We start from the raw sequence: 26,571 nt of genomic DNA, 5'->3' as shown, positions 1-26,571 counted from the left end.
TTGTGGCAGAATTACTGTGCAAATATTGCTGTAGAACAATGGTTCTCAACCTTTTTCTTTCCATTCACATATCACCTTAAGTATTCCCTATGCCATAGGTGGTCTGTGATTAGTAAGGAATTGCTTTAGGTGGTATGTGAGTGGGAAAGAAAGGTTGAAAACCACTGTTTTAATTGTACCAAATTGACTTGTTATGTGCATGGTTTCATAACTCCAAAGGAAATGGGCCAATGACCATTTTTCTCAAGCAAAATAAATCGGTAACCATTGGGTCTAGAGCAGTGGTTCTCAACCTTCCCTTCCCACTCACATACCACCTTAAGCAGTCCCTACTAATCACAGAGCACCGATGGCTTAGGGATTGCTTAAAGTGTTATGTGAGTGTAAAAAGGTTGAGAACCACTGCTATAGAATTACATTTTTAAAATAAATAAATTAGTGCAAAAATATGAAAAATGAGGTAGTGTCTGGTTCACTGTTCATTCACAAATTTGATGGCAGAGGGGGAGAAGCTGTCTTGTGTCCCTGGCTATTCGTCTTCAGCATCCTGTACAACCTCTCCAATGGTAGCAGTGTGAAGAGGGCATGGCCTGGGTGTTGAAGGTCCTTGAGGATAGAGGCTGCTTTATCTTCTAGACTTCCTTGATGGAGTAAAGACTCCATAGAGTGTGATGACACTGGCTGAGTTTACAATCCTCTGTAGCCTGTTCCATGCATTGGCACCTCCATATCGGACATGGTGAAAGCAGTCAGAATTCTGTCCACAGTACACCTGTAGAGGTTTACAAGAGACTTTGATGATCTACCAATTTTTTCTCAAACTCCTCAGGAAGTATAGCCACTGGCGAGCCTTTGTGATTGCATTGACATGAAGGCCCCAGGACAGATCCTCAGAGATGTGGACACCCAAGGAACTTGAAGTTCTTCACCCTTTCCACTGCTGTCTCCTCAGTGAGAACTGATTCGTGTTCTCCTGATTTCCCCTTCCTGAGGTCGAAAATCAGCTCCTTGGAGAAACTCAGCAGGTCAAACAGTGACCTTTATATAGCAAAGGTAAAAATACATAACCAATGTTTGGGTTTTTTTTGGTTATGTATTTTTACCTTTGCTATATAAAGGACATTGACCTGCTGAGTTTCTTCAGCATTGTGTGTTTTTACTTCAACCACTGTGTCTACAGATTTTCGTGTTTTACATCAGCTCCTTGATTTTGCCAACGTTGAGTGCAATGTTGTGGCACCACTCACTAGCTGATGTATCTTCCTCATTGCCACCTGTAATTCTACTGATGACATTTATGGATGACATTTGAATTGTGACTAGCCACACAGTCATAAGTGAATACCGAGCAGTGCAATGGACTAAGCACGCATTCTTGAGGTGCTGTCAGTGAGGAGACTGTTTCCAATTTGTTCTGACTTGTCCTCCAATGGGGATGTGAAGGATCTAGGTGCAGAGGCCCAGATTTTGGTGCTTGTTAACCAGCATTGAAGGTATGATGGGGCTGAAAGCTGAGCTGCAGTGAATGATGAGTAGCCTTATGCAAGCATTGCTGTAGTCTAGGTGATTCAGAGCTGAGTAGAGAGCCAATGGTACTGCATCTGCTGTGGAGCAATTGTCTCAGTTGGTAAATTGCAGTTGGCCCGGATCCTTACGTAGGTGCAAGTTCATTCTGGCTATGACCAACCTCTCAAAGTATTTCATCACAGTGGATGTGAGTGGTACTGGGCGATAGTCATTGAAGCAGCTCACCCTGCTCTTGGATGATCTTTTCTTGAGTACAGTTGTTTCCACTACAAATAGCAGAAAGTTTGCCTAGCCTGCAAGAAAAAGAATCGCAGGGTTGCATGTGATGCCATTGTGCACTCTTAACAATAAATCTGAACTTTACAATTTAAACCAATAAAATGCAATTAGAGTGTTTTAGGAATTGTATATCAAACCTGACAAAAATTTCAAGAATATCCTTCTTGAACTATTTTCAATTTGAAATATCTTTGCTATTAGTTATGGCATTGCTCGATTATTGATATTTTTAGTAGAAATTTTTCAAGAACAGTTGAAGACTATGAGTTATTTTTTTTGAGAAAGATACTGTGAACTTTTTTTTGTTAGCGGTCATGAACAGATTTTCACATGGTGCTGTCCTTGGGAGCCATCTGGAGCTCTTGATTGCCAGGCATTTTAATTTCTCTTCCATTCCCACACAGACCTTTCCATCTTCAGCTTAATTTATTGCCAGGATGAGGTCAAACATAAATTTGAGGAATGACAGATCCGATTGCCTAACGGCATGAAGATTGAATTTACTAACTGGATTTATTAGTACACAACTTTGTCAGTAGAAGAAATAAAGTGAAAGTAGTCTTGCCCTCCACTTCACCTCCATGCAATAATACAGGTACCTAATCTTTTATTCAGGATTGTCAGGACCTGACACCTGCCGTTGTTCGGAATCTTCCGTATTTCGGAATTATTTTTAAATGGCGATCCCTTTAAGCTTGCGCTGCCATCTCTCCCCCTTACTGGCCCGAGTTACACTGCCGTCTCTCCCCCCCCCCCTCGCCCGCCCAAGTCGCACTGCCATATCTCTCCCCCCACCCCCACCGCTGTACCAGCACCATATCTCACTATTAATAGCTGCCACAATGTTTTAATCTTTATTTGCAAAATTTAATGGAATTCCACAATGGCAAGTGTACATTCTAGTCAAATTTTGTGCAACACTAAATTGAACTAAGCATTTGATTTCAATGGCAAGGGCATATTCTTGCATAAAGATTAACAGTAATATTTCAATAACATGAAGGATCATGAAAAATATTAATAAACCTTTGTTATTGACAAAAATTGTATACATCAAATGAAATTGAAAAACATTCTTTCAGTTAATGCTTTTTGAGGGTTTCAAGGATCGACATATGCCAAGTACAAAACCGAGACCTTTAATTCAACTCAAAAAAACAGCCCGACGTAGATTCAGCATATATGACGAACCTTAAAACACTAAAAAGAACCCAACCTACAACAAATTTTCAAGATACTGGTAAATTAGAACGATATTTATTTGGAAAAACAATTAAAATCCTTCAAAATCACTATCACTGTCTGAGGCAAAGACCTCCACAAGCACATCCAGAGTCTTACTGTTTAAGCAGTCAACATATGGTCCCGTCTGTTTTTGATGAGTTAGCTTCCACTTCATCATCAGTGTCCCACAATAAATCAGCAGCATGCATTGTCCCACCTTTTGTAAAGGATGTTTCTGCACTCATCATCCAATTATTCCATTCTTTATGCACGTGATCTTGTTCAAGCAGGCATCTAGCGGTTGCAATATAGAAGTCAAGCCACCTCTGGGATAACAGCACAGCATTGTTTGGTGCTAATCTATTTTTAGTGTTCTCAGTTTAATGACTGCAAAGCAGATCCCAGACTAACAAACTCTGTTCCTTATGTAAACCGCCTGGCCGCTTGTTCGACACATTGTCTCTCCATAGTTTCACACCACTTTCATCCATCCATCCTTTTTCATGAAAATGTACAAAAATACCTGCTGGGAATTTTATTTTCTGTTTAAGTTTGTGCTTGAAGATTACCAAGGGTTTTAACTTTGTACCAATGGCTATGCACAATAACCCCACCATAAACCTGGTCCTTTCGTGGCCCATACTTCTGGCTTGTGCAGTTTTCACACTTTTACATTCCTCTGTTTTATTGCCTATCGTCGAAATTCATGGAGGTTTCGTCCATGTTTCCAATATTTGCCAGTGTAAACCGATGTTTCTGCTGCCAATGTATTACAAATTGGTAAAAACTGACAACTTTATGATCAAGATCTTTTGATAGTTTCTGAGCAATATTTGGGTTTTTTTTAATCATAGTACCAGATTTTTCCTGTTCATGAATTGGTTGCACCAGCCTACTTACTGCACCTTTAACTTCTTTACTGAGTTCTGGGTTTGACTTTACCCACTTCAGTGCATAGGCTGTGATTTTATTTCTTGTGACTGTAGCAATCTTGCCTCTGTTCAGGTCCCCATTCTGCAATGTAATTTTCCAACTCTGGCCAACGACGGAGTCCTCTTCCCATCGAACATTGTTTCTTTGGTATTTTTCGTAAAGCATCTTCATTCTTTCTCCAATCTCTTACCAACTTCTCATTTATCTCAAATGTCCTACAGCAGCAGCAGTTGGTGGATTCCTTGACTACTTTTATGACACTTAACTTAAAACTTTCTTCATACTTTCGTCGTTTTGCTGGAGGCTCCATGATAATAACCACCTTCTGGCCACACCCGAGAGCTCCGTCAATGCAATTTTTTTTTGGGGGGGGGGGCATCTTATACACCTGATATATGATAAAACCATGAAAATGAGGCTGAAAATGGGGACCCATCTTATCTGAAGGTCAACTCGTATGCCAAAATATACAGTAATTCTAAATTGACCTTAAAATGTACTTAAAAACAATACCATTTGACACAGTTCAACCTATAGGAACTGATGATTGTACAACTTTAACATGTTGGTGAGGTCATATGCCATGCTGGATTTTTGCTTCTCTAAATATAGTCAGCCATAAGTGCCATAAATTGAAACATCACAAGTTGATGATGTCGTATGGCTGAGAGGTCAATAGCCTGGCTTACAATCTTTGCATCTACTACAGAACTACTGAAAACACTGATCCTCAAGATGGCACATCCTTACCCATAGCTAATGTTTCTGTTAGTGTCTGTCAGCAGCTACATTTTCCCTCTGGTCACTGTCAATGTTGAACACTTTGATTTCCCTTTTACTATGAATTTGGTTCTGTACTTTTGTTCTTTTCAAAATATGCACTGACTCGCCTAAAGAATTAGAACATTTTCATCCCATGGCCAAATAAAGCTGGTCTATATGCAAAGCAGAATTCACAAGAATAAGTTCATGGCTTATGCTTGGGACCTTACCTACCCACTGTGCCTCCCATCATATCTGCAAATCACATTCACAAGTTCTTTCTTTGGCTTGGCTTCGCGGACGAAGATTTATGGAGGGGGTAAAAAGTCCACGTCAGCTGCAGGCTCGTTTGTGGCTGACAAGTCCGATGCGGGACAGGCAGACACGGTTGTAGCGGTTGCAGGGGAAAATTGGTTGGTTGGGGTTGGGTGTTGGGTTTTTCCTCCTTTGCCTTTTGTCAGTGAGGTGGGCTCTGCGGTCTTCTTCAAAGGAGGTTGCTGCCCGCCAAACTGTGAGGCGCCAAGATGCACGGTTTGAGGCGTTATCAGCCCACTGGCAGTGGTCAGTGTGGCAGGCACCAAGAGATTTCTTTAGGCAGTCCTTGTACCTTTTCTTTGGTGCACCTCTGTCACGGTGGCCAGTGGAGAGCTCGCCATATAACACGATCTTGGGAAGGCGATGGTCCTCCATTCTGGAGACGTGACCCATCCAGCGCAGCTGGATCTTCAGCATTCACAAGTGATGGCATTCTAAATAACATTGTTCATTGCTATTAATGTGTGGCATTTGGGTGCTTTAGACATCCCTCCAGAATCTCTTAAATTTTATGTCTCATCATCAGGACAAAATTTAATCTTAATAGAAATCCACTAAATTAAATAACCTTATTTTGGGAGAAAATTGGCCACCGAAAGTTACAACCTTATTGTGGGAGATGCCAAAAGGTATTTCAAATTTTGAACAAATGGTTAAAATCCATGTGCAATATCTAGACAAAAGTTCACCAACTGTATTTTTAGATCTGTGCCACTTTAATTAAAGATTCAAACTGGTCTTGAAAGACATTAATTTACATTCAGAATGATACAATTCTGCTTGATAATAATATTTGCAAAATGCGATATTCAAGATAAAATGAATGGTGTTTTTGTCAAACTGCATGTAAAGTTAAGCTTAAATTTATAATTTAGTGTGAAATGTTTCTAAAATAATGGTTTTTTCAAGTAAAAATAAAACTATGGACACCAGGACATGAACATTCTTCCATCTCATGTACTTTTTTCCATGTTCCTCTGCATCGAGAATTACCCACTGCTTGCCACTGTGAAACTCGAGTCCTGCCAGAAATACAAACACAAGAGGTTTATGGGGAACTATATAAAAAAAAGATATAGAAATGGTATGGTTGGCATTGATGCAAACAAAATACATTAAAGAAAATCGAAGATTAGAAATCACACTATTACTCAATCAAAAATAAATAGAACATTCGGGAAACAGCAGGTCAGGTACTAACTGTAGAAAGAAAAAATGCAAATTTTCTAATAAAAGGTCTCCAATCTGAAAAATCCATTCTATTTGTCTCTCCACAAGTGCTGCCTCATCTGTTGGGTGTTTGCAGCATTTTCAGCATTTTTTATTTGTTTGCATTTGTAAAGAACACTTGAAACATTCATAGTTTGGAGCCCCTTTCACACTGCCAGTTGAACGTGGGTTGAACCTGGGAATTTAGTGGTTCACCTGCTAGTGTGATTGCTCCGAACACAGTGCGGTGGAGGGGGGTGGGGGGGAGTTAGGGCTGAGCCGTTTCAACTCAGCTCCAATGTGAACACGCTGTGCTTTGTAGCATTAAGCTCTTTTCACATTGGCTATCCAGTAAATTGGCAGTTCAACGAACCAGCTCAAAATAATATTTTTGTCGTTCACACTGGACCAATGTTAACCGGTTCTCTGCACCCTTTCACATTCACCACTCAGCATCCCAAAGCAAAGGGCCGCCTATCCTTCATGGTGATGTCCTGCATACCTCCTATCCCTTTCACACTGGGCTAACCAGTACGCTGATTCAAAATGAATCAGCAATGATACACCCTCCCTAGGCGGTTCATCCCCGGGGTGTTCTGACACCTGCGTGCCGCTTTGCGAGCATTCACACTGGCACATTAACTGGTAGATTGGCAGTTAATTACTGGGTTAAAGTGCCAATGTGAGGGGGGCTTAATGATGTCATTGCCTGCATGCTTGCGTCATCCTGGCAGGAAACAGTCCGGCCAGGTTATTTGGAGGGAAGTTCAGTGTTTCAGTGTAGCTAAGGCAAGTGTTCTGTCTATGAATATTTTTACTGTAGCGTGGACACATGTAGTGTTAGTGTAGTTTTAGTATTAATGTAGTCAGATTTCAAAGGTTTTTATAGTAGTATTAGTATAAGTGTGTACTATTAGTGTTAGTCTAGTGTGATAATGGTGGCCAACTGGGAGAGCAGAATAAGGGCTTGATAAGGGCTGAGGAGGAAATCTCAAATATATAACGGGCACCGTGAAGGATGGTGTGTTATATGAGAGGGTCGCCTGTAGGCTTAGGGACCTAGATTTGACACTAGGTCTGCCAGATTTGTGAGGGAGCTGGTCTGTGGGTTTGTCCTCGGTTTGAACAGTCTAAAGCCCATTGCAGTATATTTTCCCTCGCTCTTTTATAAATTGTGTGCTTATCTGCTTTATTCCTGCTACGATTTCACTGTCCTGTGCATATGTAATATGTCACTCTAGATGTCACAACTGGAGAACCCCCCCCCCTCTTAGCTCCGCGATAATGGGTATTTAATGTTAAAGGGTGCACTAACCCTGGATTTCATGGTGTGAATGGCCCACCCAGTATTTCAACATGGGACATTTGCGTGCTTTTTTAGCGGGTGCTTGTGTGTATTGCTTACAAAATATACTAATACTGAAATTCATATTATTTAACTGAATATATTTTCAGATTTCTTAGAGAAACATCTAAAGTAAACTTAGCTAAACAGATGCTCAAGACTCTAACACAATTCCTCATATTAATTGTCATTATCTAATTCAGGAGATCCATATAAATATAAGCAGCTGAATCTATTTGAATGCTATCAGTTTTCTAGTTTCCAGTTTGTAACATAATTTTTAAAAAAGTCTTCGAACAGAATATAATATATTGAATTGTGATATTTCACAATGCAATGGTTGTTGTGGTAAAGAATAGAAAAACAATTGTATCCATTTCACAGGGCCTTTGAAAAATGCCAGTTTCAAAATTTGTGGGATCTACTTGCTGATGCCAATTTGATCACACTGTGTTAATAGATTCCATTTGTGGACTCCTCCTGAATTTGGGAGCTGAAATTGCAGGTAAGACCTGGTGCAGGTTCAGTGCATCCATCCTTTTAAAAAAGGAACAAATCTCAGGGAGATGGGCAAGTTTCATCCATGTACATGTTTTAAATTATGTTAATTCATGTAGTTCAATTGCTTTAATTCATTCTTCAATAGGTATTTTTTTTAACATTTTTCATTTTCAATCATGATTCCATTTATTTTTTGAATATTTTGTAATGTTTGCTGATGTTAGATATATTCATAGACTTTAAAAATAATTTGATAGGCTTTGACAGCTGTGAAATATTTTCTCAGGATGTGCCTTTTCAGAAAGCAAGGAAGAGGTTTGCTAGTCTATGTAAGTACAGTGAAGAGAGCAGTCAGCAAACCGTTCCCTCAGGGCTACATTGGCGTGCTGTGAACAATTGTTCAAGTATAAGAGATACATGCCAGTCACAAGGTGATTTTCAGTGACCATAAATTATTAGAAAAAAAAAGTGCTATATACATCAAATGAGAAACATGTCCTTAATTATGTGTTGTTCCTGATTTGTCTCATATAATTAATTCCAACAAACTGACTCAATTCATATTTGTTAATGGGTGATTTTGTTCAGAAAGTGAAATGTATCAGAAAATGGAAATCTTAATAAATGTTGGTAATTAATTTACCATATTGTATTTAGTGTTCATATATCACATTTGAGTTCATAATTACCCATTAACTTTTGTTTCATCACCATGGCAATGATGGTTATATGCATTCATGGCTGGTGGTTGACAAGATACACAAACAGTGTAACCTTCTCGGAGGTACTGCATCCACCTGGCAAATGGCCGATTCTCGACAGTGCAGTGGAAGGACAGCGATTCAATCGTAAACTCTGCACAATATCTGATCAATAACACAAGAAAAAGTAAATTGGGGACACAGGAGCTATTCAGCTCTGAGCATCTTCTGCCTTTCATTGAGATAATGGCTGATGCATGACCTAACTTTATCCACCTAGTGCCACTTCATGTCCCTTTATTTTTCCTGGGTATATTCAAAAGAACTGGATCTCAGATTTAAGTCTATTCATTGAGCTGGCATTTACAGCATTTTGTGGGGGAGTATTCCACACTATTTGCATGAAAATGTTCCAAATTTCTTTCTTGAATGGCCTGGTTCTGCTTTTGCTTCCATCCTCTTACCTGCTTGGAAGTTTGACTCCCACTACCCAACAAAATGTTACTTTTGTGTCCTATCAATTCCTTTCAAAGCACTAAAATCCAAACAGATCTATTGTTAGCTTGGTACATTACATTTAAGTCTCATTTATGTACTCATCTCACAGTTAAAGTCTTATTAAAATTCTTGTACATCTGGGCTGAAGTTCTTCAGGGCCAATATATCTTGATCAACTCATATAATGTGACTGGCGTGAACCAGATGTCTTAAGCAGTACTTCCCAATATCCAGATCTAAAGGATTGAGAAGAGCAAGAGAAGGTGCAGTACATAGGAACAACTCCACCTGTAGGTTCCCTTCAATATTACACATCATCCCAGTTTGAAATATGTTGCAGTCCCATTATTGTTTCACTCTGTATCCGTGGGCAAATAAAAAAAAGTATCACATGTTCCCTACACCCTGTCCCACTATTCAATATGATCATGATGTATCTCCCCCAAACCTCATCCTCTTTTCCCTTCACCCCTCAAATTCCTGATTGCTCAAAAATGATTACTTATTCTTTAAATATCTCAAATGATCTATCCTTCACAACCTTCTGAAGTATAAAATTCCAGTGATCATAGGAGTAGTTCCACTACACAGACACCAATCATTCAATAAGACAGCTCATCACCATTTAAAACTCATTGGGAATGGTGTTGTGGATGTGTTGAGTCATTAGATGATGTGTACCCCAGATTATGTGACAGCAATTTGAAGCTTACAGTGAAAGTCGTTGACCTGGAAGGCTGGAGCAGACGACAAAATATACATATTCTGGGCTTTGCTGAATCTACTGAAAGCAGGTAACTTACAACATTTTTTCCAGAGTTGTGTGGTTTTTGGGAAGGAGCTGTTCCCATCTCCACCAGAGACTGATGGAGCTCACTGCTCATTAATACCTAAGCCAGAGACCCCATTAAGTCATTCTTTGGCTACATCATTAACGAATAAAGGATTTTCTGATTTGTGAAGCTACTCAAAGAGGGCCAGCAGATCAGGATTGTCGAGGATTATCATCCCAAACTTTTGAATCAGTGTGCCAAATACAGAGAAGTGATGTTAGAGTTGCACAAGCATGGATCCAAGTCTTCCCTGTTGAATCCCATGCATCTCCGCATTACATTTTCCAATGGACATAAGAGGTGACTGCGCTCGATTGAAGAGACTTGGAATTATCTAGATGGTCTCCCTACTATATTGCGCCCAATGTGAATTTCTATTTGGTGATTGAAGCTGATTGACTATTATTACTTTTAAGGTTTCTAACACTTATTATAAAGCATTTGTTATGCGAGGATTGGTTGGCTTTATGCATTGGCAACAATTCATGGGGTAATAAACCCACTTGGGTTGAAATTGTAAGAAATTTTATTTGTATTAAAATTCATTGAGGTATTAATTTTTTAAAGAGAAGTATACTGTGAAATATTCATTTCATATATATTTTAAGTATATAGAGTACAGTTGGGGAAACTACATGTTTGTATATATAACAGTCACTTTTATACCTTTTTTTGTTCCTTCTTATTACTGTATCTGGGCCCTATGTGGTCCAGGTATGGCTGCCGGACTTTTACCAAAGTTTCATATTTACTCTTTATTCATATTTTCTCCATAGATATGTAGCTATCCATTTCCACAGTCTATCGTGCTATAAGTAGAGGGGAGTCGGACTTCTAATTGATCACAATACTTTTTTTTTGCTACCCCCCCCCCCCAGTGCTATTTTTATAAATGAGATTTGATATTTGGTCATTTTGACACTTATTTTCATGAAATTACCTAATAGATACAGCTCCAGGTCACCCGTGAAGGCCACACCTGTTATCCTGGTTAATTTGTCTGTGATTTCTTGCCAAAATGGCCTCATATAGAAAAGTTCCTGTCTCAGTCTCACATCTGAAACACATCTCTGAAATTTGATCTGTGTAATTTTTGTGGGGTAAGGTATAATTGGTGTAAAAATCTATACCAGTCCGTATCTTGTATTTATAATTGACGTCATGCTGTTCTTAAACCAATCTGACCATCTTCTTTCTGAAATCACCACACCCTAATCCGATTCCCATCTTTCCTTTGACTTCCGCTGCCCTGGTTTTGCACTTCCGCTCTGGAGTGCATAGTACATATTAGTTATAAATTTGGGTTATTCCCCATCCAAACCATTTGTTCACTTTCACTAATTTCAGATAGGGTCAACATTGGTCCCCATCTTTCTCTTAAGAATAATCTAAGCTGGAGAAAACAGAAGAAGGTCCCATTGGCCATTCCGTATTTGTGTTTGAATTGCTCAAAGGACATAAGAGTTCCTTCCTTGTAACAGTCCTTAATATATTTTATACCTTTGCATACCACAAATTTAATATTCTATTGCCCATGCTCAGAGGCAATAACACATTTTTATATGATGGTGCTTTTATTGATATCCCTACTTTTTCCTATACATTCATTAATTTCTTGCCCCATTCTGTATTAGAATTGGATTATCCATTTTTTTTTAGTGATTTGAAGCCCTTTGCTTCCCGCATCTCCATTGAGTGCATTCACTTTTGAACCCAAGACAGGAGGTTGTCTTCAGTGAAGAAGGCTGCGCGAAATCTAGCCTGTGCAGCTAGATAATATTTTTTGGAAATCTGGGAGTCTAAGTCCTCCCAGCCTGTAGTCGCATGTCAGATTTTTCATCACCATTCTTGGTACCTTATTATACCATAGGAACTGTCTAATATTAGTAACTTTAAAAGTTTTTAGGAAATGGAATAGGCAGTTATGGAAAAAGGTATTGCATCTTGGCATCACTTTCATTTTGATGCAGTTAACCCTTCCCACTAAAGTAATCAGTAAGTCTCTCCATTTCTGTAGGTCTCTTTCTATCTTCCCAAGAAGAGGAACATCATTTAGTTTGTACAGATTTTACAAGTTATTGTCAGTTGCTATTCCAAGATATTTTATTCCATCTGTCTTCCATTCTACAGCTTTGTCCAGGGCATCCATTAAAAGGGGGATTAATAATTCTTTGAATTATCTATAAAACTCAGTTGGAAATCCATCCTCTCCCAAAGATTTATTAGCCTGTAGGATGCCCAGGGCCTTTTCGATTTCTTCCCTTGTGAAGGGAGTATCTAAATCTATCCTTTCCCTCTCTATTCCAGCCTTGGAAGTTCGACATTCAGCAAAAATTCTTCCATTTCATTCTCATCTCCTAGTAATTTTGATTTGTATAGTTTTGTGTAATATTGTCTGAAAGTGTCACAAAGTGTCTGTTGTTAGTTTCTTTTTGTTTATATACTAGAGTGTCTGTTTCTGTTTATATAGCATTTATCATTCTTGATGACTCCTCTGTTTTAATCTGCCAAGCTAAAACTTTGTGCACCCATTCACCCAACTCATAATATTGTTGTTTAGTTTTTAATATAGCTTTTTTTTGTCCTATATGCATTATTATCTTAGCTTTTATTCTCCAGTAATCTATATATTCTTCTTGTAGTTCTTTGATTTTTTTTTTCTAAATCTTTAATATCCTTCTCCAAACTGTTTACTTCTGCCATATGTTCCTTCTTAGGATTCTTCATACAGGATATAATTTGTCCCCTTAAATATGCTTTAAGTGTGTCCCATATCAGAAAACTATAATTAGAAGACAACAGATTTATTTAATAAAATATTTCTATGTCTCTTTATAAATTCGCAGAAGTCTGTTCTTTTAAGCAATGTAGTATTGAGATGCTATCTGTATACTTTTTTTTTTGGTTTTCCATTGTTGCTATAGTTAATATTAATGGAGAATAGTCTGATAGAAGCCTCACTAGATATTCTGTTGTTATCAGTCTACCTTTTAACTGTGCAGACATTAAAAATTAGTCAATCCTTGTATGTGAGTCGTGCACTCTTGAGTAAAAATAGTCTCTCTTTGTGGGATTTAATTACCTCCATTACATCACTAAGATTTAGATCTTTCATATATGAAATTGTGGTTTTTACTGCTTTCACCCACGTTATTGTTCTTGCCGATTTGGGTCCAACAGAAATTAAAGTCTCCTCTAACTAATATATTTTGTCTTCCCTCTGCCATTTTTAAGAAGTCTTTCATAAAGGCTTCATCGTCATAATTCGGGCCATAAATATTCATGCTTCTCCATAAATTTTACAGTGTGCCATTACATATCTTCCAGCTTGATCTATCGAGATATCTTCTATTAACACTGGTGTATTTTTATTAATTAGAATAGCCACCCCTCTTGTCTTGAACTAAAGGAAGATGATATTAATGTGTCCCACCCATCCTCTTTTTAATTTATCATGTTCCTATTTGGAAAGATGTGTTTCCTGCAAAAAGATTTATATCTACTTTTAATTTCTTTAAATATGATAAGATCCTTTTCTGTTTATCCCCTTAATATTTAAAGCTAATAACCTTTAGTGTTTTATCCATACCATTTTTCACACAAATATTGTATGACAATATCTTTCCAATTTTCTAAATACTGTCATAAAATTATCCTATTAAAAGACATGATCAGCACATACGTTTCTTTTTTAAGAAACATACACACATCCCTAGCTCTGATGGTGATATTGACAATAGTACCCAGAAGCCCACAAAAAAAGCCTGTGGGTTCTTCCAAAGAAGAAGAAGAAGAAGCCCTCCCTTTGGTGCCATCTTTTAAAATCACTCCTCTCTATCTTCCCTCCAAATCAGAGTTCCATCTTGCTCTGTGCCATCTTCCCCCCCAAGTTGGAGTTCCACCTTGCTGCTTTCCTTAAATTTCTTTAAAATTTGTCAATTACCTTCTGAGAAATCCACCCTTAGCTTGCTGGATAAATCATTGACCATTTAAAGTTTTTAAGATTGCAGTTGTCTTTTTACCTTGTCATATTCCTTTGTTTGACCAAGGCAGGGCTGAAGTCCTGAAAAAAACAATACCTTTGCATTGTCCACTACTAATGGGCCATTATTATTTTTTGAATATACATATGCTGCTCCCAAGATTGCATCTCTCTCCCAGCAACTTAAAAGTCTTATCCAGGAATGGTGGTGGTTGCTCTTCACTGGTTCTTCTGGGTCCGAGGGTCTAGTGAGGCTTTTCAATTTGCAGCTTTGCATTTTAACTTATTTTGCCCCAGCATTTGTGGGAACTGTGTTTCAAAGAAACTCACTGTTTCTTTTCTCTCTATTCCTTCTCTCTTTCCAATAATTCTTACATTGTTACACCTGCTAAAATTTCCCATATGGTCATTCTTGTCCATCGGTCCTTTCTATTCTGTGTCCCATATTTTTGCTTTTTCCTTCAGTGCCTTTGCTTTGTCCAGTTCAGCCTCTTAATTAATCATTATTTCATTTAAGACTTCCACAACTTCTTTAATTTCCATGGCCTTCTCTGGTATATCTCTAATCGCTAATTCCATACTAGTAAAATGACTGCATAAAGTTTACAACATGTACAGGCTGGAGGCTATATCTTGGGCCGACTCCCCAGCTCTGCAGGCTTCAGTCGGTCCAAAGGCCTCTGCTGAATAACTCTCCATGAGGCTTACACTCGATGTTGCTAGCTAAGCTGTTACTTCTTCAGTTTTTGTTTTTTGTTGCCTCGGTCATTTAGTACTTGTTTTATCCATTTTTTATGATTAAATTCTGTTTTTTTGGGCTTTAAAACTATCTTTTTAATACTTTATGTGGAGAGCTCTTTCCAAACACTTCTGCTCAGCTCGTTTGCTTCTGTTCAGGTTTTGACAGTTTATTTTGAATTCATTAACTAGTTTCAATTTTTTTGCCTCAAGGCTGACACCTGGAGTTTGGATATTATTTGCGTTAATAAACTTACACTATTAATTTAAAAAATTGATAATTTTATAAATTTATTTAGTTGAAATGTGAAAGGCTTGAACCATCTGGTTAAGAGAAGGAAAGTGTTTTCACATATTAAACAACTTAAACCCACAATTGTATTTTCACAAGAAATGCATATCGTAGTTGTGCTCATTCTTGCCTCATGACAAGGTGGAGGGGGCAGCATTTTCATTCTACCTTTCAGGATAAAGCCAGGGGGTCTCAAATCAGATTAATCAAAATATTCCTTTTGTTCATCATGGTGTCATATCAGATACAAAAGGTCGTTATACTGTATCATTGTTTCACGGAAAGTGTATAATAAAATGGAAGACTTTGCTCATTTTTATGCCCCTATTGTAGATGATGTGGGGTTTTTTTGAACATTTTTTTTCCTTCCCTACCAGACTTGAGTTTATATTCTCTGGTGCTTGGTGGGGGTTTTAATTGTTGGTTGGACCCTGCTTTGGATTGTTCATCTCCTAACCCTTCCACAATGAGTAAATCTGCCTCATTAATTCATTATTATTTTATCAAATTATGGTATTTCTGGCATTTTCTTCTTTATCTAAATAGGAGAAATTGCTTCTTTTCTTATTGATAATCAACTGATCCCATTGACTCACTTTTGCCATTATCAGAGTATTGTAATATCAGATCATTCCCCTGTTGTATTATCTATGACCCTTCCTGGCCTCCCTCAAATAAAACGACACTGGCATTTCAATTCAACTTTACTATCGGATAATGACTGTGAAATTTTGGAGGAGCAGATAACTTTTATCTTTAATACAAATACTTCATTAGAAATTTCTTGTTTGATTGTTTGAGATCCTTTGAAAGCTTCTCTCAGGGGACAAATTATTTCTTATATCATAGTATAAAAAGGAAGGCCAATAAAGAAAGATTAAAATTAGTTAATCAAATTAATCAAATAGATCAACAATATGCTCAAGTTAAAAATCTTGAATTATATAAAAAGCAAGTGAACTTCAAACTAAATTTGATCTCATTTCAACGTATCCTATTGAATGCCAACTTTTCAAGTGTATGAGTCAGTTTTATATTCACAGTGATAAATCTGGTAAGCTTTTAACTAATCAGTTGAGAAGCCAGTTTTGAAGCCAAGCAGCAAATTACAATGATTGGAATTGCTCTCAAAGCCTAGTCAGGCAGGCATAGCAAGGACCCACATGCATACCCATGGCTATTCCTTTGATTTGAAGAAAGCGAGATGACTCAAAGGGGTATTTATTAAGAGCTAGAACAAGTTCTGCCAGGCAAAGGAGAATGGTGGTTGGTGGGGGGGGTGGTGACTGATTAGGTCTCTTGTCAAGAAAGAAATGAAGGCCTTTTAGACCTTCAGTATGGGGGGAGGGGTTTGAGGTGTAAAGCAGGTGGTCAAGGTCAGAGAATCAGAAGTCATTGAAGAGATGGAGGGCATGAGAGGTATCAGAGATACCTGTGTAAGGAGGTATTGGACCAGGGGAAAAAAGATGGAGTCAAGGTAAATTGATACTAATTCAGTGGGGCAGTAGCATGCAGAAACAATGGGTCTACCCAGATCATTGGATTTCTGTCTCTTGAGTAAGAGGTAGAACCTGGCAGCGCAGAGATGAGAAACAATGAGATGGAAGGCTGTGGCTGATGAGGTTGAAGATGGTGTTGGAGATGATGGCTTGAAGTGCTGTGGAGGAGTCCTGGAGAGGTAGAGATCAGTATGCCAGGCCACAACAGCACCACCTTTGTCTGCAGGTTTGATTGTGAGGTTGGATTTGTTACAGAGAGAGTGGAGGGCAGAGCATTCCCAGGAGGACCAAATGGAATAAGAGAGGGAAGTCATGAAGTGGAGTCGATTGATGTCTCAGTGGCAACTGGAAATAAAAAGATCCAGAGCAAGCAGCTGGCCAGGATAAAGTGTCTAAGAGGATGAAGAAGTCTTGAAGTGGGAGAAGGGGACGAGTTGGGGTGGTGAGTCATGGTTGTAGAAATGGTCAAGGAGATTGAGGCGACGAAAAAAGAGTTCTGCATCGTGGCGTATGTGTAATTCATTAAGGTGTGGGCAAAGAGGAACAAAGGTAAGGCCTACACTGAGGATCAACTGCTCTGTCTCAGAGAGGGGAAGGTCAGAGGGGGTGGTAAAGACCAAACAGGGTCCAGAATAGGAGTTGGTGTGGTGGAGGGTGTTGGGGGGAGCTAGAGGATTCAGGAAGTCAGAGGGTGGAGATGAAAGGTAGAGGAAGTCAAAGGGGGCATTGGGGAGTGGTGGAGGTCAAAGGGGGGGTGAGAGGTAGGGGAAGTCAGAGGTGGGAGTTGGAGGGTACAGGGGGTCATTGGAGAGTAGAGGGGAAGATGAGAGGTCTGAGGGTCGCAGGGTTGACAAAAATGGGAAGCTCAGAGGGGGAGATGGGGTTAAAGTAATGAGAGTTGTAGGGGGATAAGGAAGGGTAAGGATTGGTGGTAGAGGGTTGAGGATTCGGTGGGATCCAGCAGCAAGGTTGGGACCACAGTGTCTGTGTCATCAGAAGCCTCGTGCTGAGAGTCAGTGCTGGAAGCTCTGGCCTGAAGGTGGCCAGGGCCCAGGTGAAAGTCAGCGTAAGAGTAGTTGGGAGCTCCGGAGGGCGGGCGGCCGAGATCCAAGCTGGAGATTGTGGCCGAGATGTCAGGAGTTCCGGTGGTAGGCGGGTGGCTGGAGCCCAACATTAAAATTATTAACACTGTCGCTGATAATAACCAAGATTTATTGCCACGAACAAAGTTTAATGGATTCTATACACCATTTTCCTATATTACAGCATCAAAGAGATTTGAAAAAGAATTTCACTAGGTGCACATCTCTGATGTAAGATCTAAACTTGTGAAAGGCAACTTTCAAATGCAAGTTCATACTTTACATTCACTTAAGTGCCACTCATTATAATACAAAAAATATATCACACAATTCTGGGCTCAGTTTTAAACAGTCTTCTGAGTTCATCATCAGAAGTGCCCACTTCTACTTCTGGAGCTTCCTCTGCTCTACTTTTTAGAGTCATATAGTGTGGAAACAGGCCATTCAGCCCAACTTGCCTCTGACAACCAAAATGTCCCATCCACACCCATCCTAAATGACTGCATTTGGTACATGTCGCTCAGAACCTATCCTATCCATGTATCAATTCAAAGTTTTCTTAAACTTTGCAATAATACTTGCTTCGACTATCTCCTCTAGCAGCCCATTCCATACACTACCACCCTCAATGTAAAAACATTACCCTTCAGGTTCCTATTAAGTCTCTCCCCCGCCCTCATTTTAAACCTATATCTTCTGGTTAGTGATTCCTGTTCTACTAGCATCTCATTTGTTCTTAATGACAACTCAAAAATCTCAGCAAGGTCACCTGCACTTTCCTAACTAGCTTTCCACAGAGTCCTAGGATATATCTGATCAGGCCTAGGAGATGTGTCTACCTTCATACACTTCTGGACCTTAGCATTTCCTCAACAATAATACACTGTTCTCAAGATACTACCATTGACTGCCCCAGTTTCTCCAGTCCTCACATCTTTCCCCACAGTAAAAACAGGGAGAAGTAGTCATCGAGGACCTTGTCCATCCCTTGTGGCTCCACACAGCACTGATCACATGATTCCTGAGGGGTCCCTTGTTTTTTTTCTGGTTACCCTTTCCCTGTTTATAAAATCTCTTGGGATTATTCTTACTGTCATCTGCCAGAGTTCTCTGTTCAACTTTAATTTGGTCCAAAGTACAAAACACCACACTTCCATTTGCTTCCAAGTGCTCCTCTCAAATATCTTCTTCAAGTCCTGATAAATAATGTTCCCTTGTCCATCCCATTGGTCAACTTTTCTAAAGAAAAAATCAATTATGTTCTTCAAGCGTAGCCCTCTCTATAAATCCAATGGCTCGGCCTCATTAAAATCAGCTCCGACATCCCTTTCACCCATCAGGATTGAATGTGGATTACTATCAAAATGACTTTTTAAAATTTACAGCATGGTATCAGCCAATTCTGGTCATTTAAACTTGTGCTGCCCAATTACACCCGAATCAACCAACAACTCCATATGTTTTGGAGGGTGGAAGGAAACCAGATAAACCCCCGAGACGGGGAGAACATACAAATTTCCTACAGACGGCCCGAGATTCGAACCCAGGTTACTGGCACTGTAATAGCATCAGCTATCCGCTACACTGCCCGTTTACGATGGAGTTTAGTGCAAAGGAAAAAGAGAAAACGGAAATGAATACTGGTACTCAAAAGGGAGTGAAGTTATTAGCCAGCTTAACTGAAAATGTCTTCAGATCACTTCCTGGCAGATCACTGTACTTTGAATGAAACGGTTATTAATAACCTGTAAGGTTTGTTAAAAATGTTACAGTTTTATTTCCTACTTTAGCCATTACCCCTTTGATGGCCTCTCCCGTGGCACAATGCTGTAAGTTGGTTGTTGCCAGGAGGTAGATCTGACCAGCTGAAAAATGTATCTCCTGGCTGATCTTCCCTACATCCTCTCACTGTCATGGTCAAAGTTAATGAAATGCTGGAGGAGAATCCTGAATAAAATTAGATTAAACATTTGAATTTATATTAAAGTTTAATATATTACCTTTTTATATGAAAGAGTCTTATTGTCAAATTCCAGTCACTCCAACAATGTAGGAATTTCTTTAGGCAAAATCATAAAGAATCCTGCTTTTCAGGGTCCCTTCCTGACAGTTTTTCTCTAACTCTGCAGTTAGGCATTTATTGTTTATTGTCTGCACACTTTATGCTGCTCTCTACATTTATTCTCTCTTATTCTAAATAAATTACATATTACCAATCTCAGAAAAGATTTAAAATTTTCTAAATACTGAAAATAGGCAGAAACTGAAACTGTTAATTAAAAGGAGATACTATGTAGACATTTCAAATGAAAAATCAAGGTTCTTAGTTAATCACAACCAAGTTACAAATTGTGCTTCTAATTTTAGACAGTACAATGTATATTTTGACAACTATTCATATAAAGATAAAGAAATATATTACTTTATATGACTAATATTCAGTCAGATCTGCTCAGAGGCACATCCTGGAGTTACAGCGAGAATTGTGACTCACCCAGGCAGTTTTTCATCCCCAAACAAAGTCCGTATTCTTCTCTCGTTATTGTATTTTGCTGTGCTTATAAAAGCAGGTACTAGGATAGTAATAACATGAGACTGAATTATATATTGCTTAATCAAATTAAATTACTTAATTTATTTCTGGGTGTCAAAACAAAAGCAAATAGGATAATGTCAAACATAGCCTAATGGGCTTTTCAACTATGAGCCAACATTTTTATCCATTATTATTAACTGCTGCATTTTCCTTCAATGCCATATATCTCTGGCAAAAAGCACTGATGGAAATAAAAGTCACAACAAAATAGAAGCCCTTTTCCTCATCATGAATAATTTAACATTAATGAGGAACATTCAGCTCTAACTCCCATTAAACATGTTATTATTACAATGCCTTACTTGGTATTCTGGAATTACAATAGCAATGAAGAATCCAGTTATGTTTTGTTGCTATTCTCAGAATTTTATTATCTATCTTCTATTCAAGCAAATATCTATTCATCAAACATTATCCATGGTAACATTACAGCTTCATGCTCATTTATGCAAAATTATTACAGAAAGAGCCTATGCAATAATCAACGTTCTCAGGATTAGATGTGACAATCACGTTTCAAAGGAAATAGTTATGTAGCGTCACACTGAGTTAAACCACTGTCCTTTCACTGTGGAGACCTAGATACAAATCCAACCCTGACTAATGTAATAATACTGTCTTCTTTCTGCCAACTCGAAGCATTCTAAATCAAATGAAATCATGTATTCAATTGAATGAAATAGACAGAATTTGGCAATAATTGCCAGATTACTTGAGGACACAAGAATGATTGCTGAGTAAATAAAAAAGAAATATCACTTCAGCATGTTTTATGGATTAAGGAGCATCAGACACTGAACATATTTCTACATATAAACTTGTATTAACACAGTTTGGCCTGGAAGGTAATAAGACAAGTGAAGGAGAGGTTAAGAGAATGTTTTATTATCCAGTACTTTTATATTTCAAATTAACAAACAAAAATAATGTAAAAATAGCAATTAGCAGATCCCATTAGGATTATGCACCAACTAAAAGCACTTCTTAGATAAATCAAAATAAAAAATAGTAAATATTAATCCTGAAATTATGAGGAAAAACTTGCAGATCAGTACCATGAGACTGTCCACAGTGAACACCCTGGTAATCCATGTATTCCAGACAGCCTGCTCGTTCTTCCAGGGTAGGACAAGGATCTCCATTATTCTGAGGTTCTTTCTCAATGTGACGCCGTCGAACCCGGACAGTTGGTACACATTGCTCCGCGCAGCCACTCCAGTGACTCCATTCGCTCACAACACATGCACTAGCTAGAATCAAGGGAAAAGCATGAAGTTTGATTTTTTTTCTGAGAATTGTTGTCACTCTCCCAATATAAAGATTTTAGAATGTGGTAATATGCAACTATTTATTTTGTGGACGATTTCAACTTTGGAACTTATCCTTCCATCAAATTCTTCACTGCCACACTCTCAACGATCAACTTAAACCTTCAGCAGAGGTTTTCTTATTGTGAAAACAACTTCAATTTTTCAGGTAAATTGTTATTTGTAAGGTACAATTACACATTACTCATTGGCATCACAAATGTTTAATTTTACTGTTATTCAGGACAGATATGGTTAAATGTCATAACAGGATGATTATCTTCAGCATAGATGCTTCTTACTCAATATCTATTAGTTGGAATTTAAAAATCAGAAATTGCTGGAAACATTCAGGTCAAGCAGCTTTAATGAAAAGAGGAAGAAATTTAACATTTCAGGTCAGAAACATCATCAGAATCTCTTAATCAACATATTTATCAGAACTTTCTTCAACCTGAAATGTCAACCATTTTTCTTTCCACAGATGCTCCCTGCTCTGCTGAGCATTTCCTTGGCTGGCTTCTTAACCAGTCGATCCCAAGTTTATCTTTCCCCTCCATTTTCCAGCATTTTCTGTTGTAGCAGAAATTTGAACGAATTGAATTAATTGCATCATGGCCACAATTTCCTAAAGACATCCAAAGAGAAAACACAGGATGACCCCAAACCAAGTCTGGAACTTGTAATTCTTCCTCTTAGTATGTGAGTATGGTTTCATTTCCATCCCATATAACCATAACCATATAACAATTTACGGAGCGGAAACAGGCCATGTTGGCCTTTCGAGTCCACACCGGTTCACTGATTTTGTGCGCTCTCTTCAGGCATTGGTCCCAGTAGATCTTCATTCAATAACGATGGGCGAATTCAATGCAGGTGAAATCTTATTGAAATTGAAAGCAAGATTGTTGTCCTGGCACCACACAACCAGATTCTTGATCTCCATCCTGCTTTCTGACTCATGGTTTCCAATGGTGGTGTTATCAGCATTGCTCTGGGGCCACCCACCTTTCTTTTTCATAGTATTTAACATTTAAAAGCTGTGAATATGCATGTTTTAAGATTATATCTTTAACACAGCTAAGAACTATTTCCCCCAATCTACGCTAGATTCAATTCAAATCAATATTATTGGTGATTACTCCTTCCAGAGTACCCCATGCATTTCTCTTTAGAATTGAATAAGGCTTTCAATCTGTATTGATATAAACAAAACTAGTAAGAAAATTAAATTGCTTTTCAGCATTATTAAAATTGCCATTACAATTGTACATGTAACCAGAGTACTATTGTGATCAATAAATTAATCAGCAAAAGATGAAGATGATTCAGAAGTCAGGATAAAGGTATTATTGCAGAGGAACAGCTCCCCAGAGTGTTGAAAAGTTCATTAATAGTAATTTAGGATTTTATTTATAAATGCAACCTTTAAAATCAATATCATATACATTAATCTTGAATACTATTGATTCATTCTCAAATTTTGTAAGAATGACTAATTGCCATATTTAACCAAGAGCTCTTCTTTTAAATTTTAAACTCAACTTCCTAAAAAGGTAATGAACCCCTCAAGTGCTTTATTTAATCTGGTTATTTAAAAAAAGGGGTTGTAACTACAAATCGAACTTGTATTTATTCAAAACAGTTCTTACTTAAAATCAAAGAAACACCCCCTTCCTGACTCAACACGCGCCCCCCCCCCCACCTCACCCTAATTCTTAATATTCATGATGAAGGGTTCCGATCTGAAATTGTCGACACTGTCATTTCTTTCCAAGGAAACACCTTATTTCATGGCAATAAATTCTGATTTTGAGTCTGGATGCTGAGGTCCTCCAGCACTTTGTGTAGTTATTTTTTTCATTTATGAGTTTCAATCATCTCAGTAAAAGTTTTGAGACATGATTTTTTTTTAATTGAGACAATACAAACACTTTCAGTTTGTTGTTTCCACTTGTGGGTGCGGATTTGTTGCCTTCCCCCTGATAATAGGAGATTGGAGATGTGGGTGTCTGGAGCTGGTCTCATAGTTTGGTGGCTAATAGAACAGACAAACGTCAAATCTCCATACTCATTGCCAGAAATACATTTCAACCAATTTTCCAATGGCTTTCGATCCTTTAGAACACACATGTCAAACTCAGGCCCGCGGGCCAAATTTGGCCCGTGATATAATTATATTTGGCCCGCAAGATCATATCAAATATGAATTAGAGCTGGCCCGCTGGCTGCCGTGCCAGTATAGCGCATGCACAGCTAATACTACAAATCCCAGAATGCTTTGCAAATGCATTGGCGCCGGCCCATCACCCCGCTAATCGCCCCCATCTCCTCTCTTTACTTTCATTAGCATCTGTGACCTGTCGCCCAACTCACATGTAATAAACCCCTTACGAAAAATGGCCAAACGAAGGACAGAAAACAGGACCTTTCAAGACAGGTGGGAGGCAAACTCTGATCCCAGAGTTTGATGAACTTGCATCTAAGAAGAGATGCCAAGTATCTGGTTTTGACCCAGGTGCATCAGAGTAAATCACAGTGTAGCAAGCTAAGCTTGGATTCATATTTTCTTTGGTTCACTTTGGACTGTTCATAGTAGAAAGATTGGATTTTCATTGAAGCAAGTTGTTATTTTTTTGACTTGTTGGCTTGTGAAAAAAAAACATTTAAAAGGAGCTTAAAGGCTATAGTTTATTGAATATTTTATTTCTCATTGGTTAATGCTTCTTCTGGAAAGAGTTTAACCAAAACTATTATTAAACATTTATTTTAATAAGAAAAAGTTTAACATTACATATGTTGAAAGAAGAGAAAACATGCAGATGTTGTTGAAATTTTTCAATAAATATTTAGTTCGGCCCACGACTTAGTCCAAGTTTTTAATTTGAGTTTGACACCCCTGCTTTAGAATGTGGAATGAAATAGAATCCACACGGCATCTCAAAATTTCATTCAAATCAATAGGCTCTCCCTCCCATCCTATTCTGCTCACTTAGTGATTCACTCACTAATTAAGTATTTATCTGATTCAATATATATGTGCGAACCTGCAAACACATCACAAACTTCAGAAGCGGAAAATATCTCGATCTCGATGCATTATATTGATCTTTGCTCAGCCGCTTAAATCTACCCTAGGACAATATTTGGCGCTTTCAGGTGAAGGACCAAAATAAGATCTAAACGATCCGCTGCTTGGAGAATGCCAAGTCCATGCAGAACTCCTTTTTACCTGGACAGGTCTGAACGTAGTCGTAGCAGCAATCGCCAGTACTTTGACACGCTTCGTCGCAGTAGCACGTCCCATAAACTCGGTCTATTCTCCAACCTGTACTGCTGCACCCGTGGTTCCTGCCGTGACAGCATTTCTGCGATTCGGAGCACCCTGCTTCAGTAATATTCAAAAACCACGCCAGTTCGACCAGCAGGAGCAAAACGAGCTGTTGACTCCACATTGTAAGACGTACAGTACTGCGACTGCACTCAGGGGGACAATTGACTTGTTCACAGAGAGAACTGCTCTTGTAATACTGACGGAGGTCTCAGCCAAAAAGAAAATAGTTCCATCAAAGATCATCTGCATTAAAAATTCCAGGTAGAGTTGACCTTTTGTCTTTATAAAGGCGATTTCGGAGAAAGTTGTTCCGTTTCTCTTTGTAACGGATTGAAGCAGCGCAAGTGATTAAACCAAACACGAGAAAGGTTGAACCTCTCCACTTTTAACAGAAAAAACCTGACCACGACAGTCCTGTGTCGGAGGCTGAAACTGAAAGATGTTTGTCTGCTGATTGGTTATGACTTGTTTTCAACGAGGCCAGCAAGAACGATCACTCACAATGTTCTGTTGACTGAAGCAGAGCGACCAGCCTCAGTGTGCTTCGAGTGCCATTCTGAACAGTCGAAAGGAACGTAACATTTGGCTCCAATCCATGTAAAAAGAGCCGAATGCGTCCAAGGGCTGGCTCCGCTATCGAATTAAATCATTTCTCCTTATCTTTAAAGACAGCTCGAGAATATATTCTTGCTTGCCTTTTTCAAAGGGGAACGTTGGTCGAATTGTTTATCAACATTAAATTTACATTATTATTCATGAACTATTTTGTATAGTTAATCAATCAACTTCCAGCCATTGAACTGAACAGTACAAATCACCGAGTTACATAGAAGTAGTTATTTAAGGAAAACATTTTGGTCAGCAAATGCTGGAAATACTAACAGATATGTTGTAAGTACTCAGAACATGGAGAAGCATCTAAGGGGAGAAAAACAGTTAATATTTCGAGTCAATGCCTTTCATGAGGACTTCAAAATTGAAGGTAGACGAGATCAAAATTGTTAGAGCTACAGAAAAAGAAGTTGGTGATGATAAATGAAAGGTGAGGTGAGAGCAAATACAGTGCAGGTCCCGCTGCGGTAGGTGAACATAGGTTTGAAGGTGGGGTGAGAGGATAGGGGAAGTTTTTTTTAACCACCTCCGGTAGAAAGCTATTCAAGTCAATATTATGTTTAGGCATCTAATATTTACGAAGGACCTGGTTAAGTTTATTTAGCTTTCTCATCTTGCTGCTTCATCCCATGTTTATTTCATCAGGAATGGTAGGAGAATACCCTACTGTTCCTTGATTAGCTTTGGCTTGGCTTCGCAGATGGAGGGGGTAAATGTCCACGTCTGTGGCTGACAAGTCCGATGCGGGACAGGCAGACACGGTTCCAGGGGAAAATTGGTGGGTTGGGGTTGTGCGGGACAGGCAGACACGGTTCCAGGGGGAAATTGGTGGGTTGGGGTTGTGCGGGACAGGCAGACACGGTTCCAGGGGAAAATTGGTGGGTTGGGGTTGTGCGGGACAGGCAGACACGGTTCCAGGGGGAAATTGGTGGGTTGGGGTTGTGCGGGACAGGCAGACACGGTTCCAGGGGGAAATTGGTGGGTTGGGGTTGTGCGGGACAG

The 26,571-nt window shown here is 38.8% G+C and overlaps 1 protein-coding gene across 1 annotated transcript; it reads right to left on the bottom strand.

Moving 5' to 3' along the window:
• Nucleotides 1-5,509: 5,509 nt before the first annotated feature.
• On the bottom strand, nt 5,510-25,515 carry LOC138755373 (somatomedin-B and thrombospondin type-1 domain-containing protein). The gene is made up of 5 exons (XM_069921229.1): nt 24,856-25,515; nt 21,372-21,566; nt 20,215-20,293; nt 8,785-8,961; nt 5,510-6,062 (listed from the first exon to the last, which is right to left on the bottom strand). The coding sequence occupies exons 1-5, from the start codon at nt 25,076-25,078 to the stop codon at nt 5,945-5,947; spliced, it is 792 nt and encodes a 263-aa protein (XP_069777330.1). The 5' UTR covers nt 25,079-25,515; the 3' UTR covers nt 5,510-5,944.
• Nucleotides 25,516-26,571: the final 1,056 nt, after the last annotated feature.

This window comes from Narcine bancroftii, chromosome 2 (genome assembly GCF_036971445.1).
Source record: "Narcine bancroftii isolate sNarBan1 chromosome 2, sNarBan1.hap1, whole genome shotgun sequence".
Lineage (NCBI taxonomy): Eukaryota > Metazoa > Chordata > Chondrichthyes > Torpediniformes > Narcinidae > Narcine > Narcine bancroftii.
This window is presented reverse-complemented; position numbering and strand designations above follow the sequence as displayed.

Bases quoted from the DNA above. Each gene is read 5' to 3' on its own strand.
- LOC138755373 (XM_069921229.1), bottom strand. From the start codon at position 25,078: ATGTGGAGTCAACAGCTCGTTTTGCTCCTGCTGGTCGAACTGGCGTGG. The intron at 21,567-24,855 runs GTAAAAAGGAGT...CCTTGATTCTAG, and splicing joins CTACGTTCAGACCTGTCCAG to CTAGTGCATGTGTTGTGAGC. The intron at 8,962-20,214 runs GTGAGTCACAAT...GTTATTGATCAG, and splicing joins GGGGATGAAAAACTGCCTGG to ATATTGTGCAGAGTTTACGA.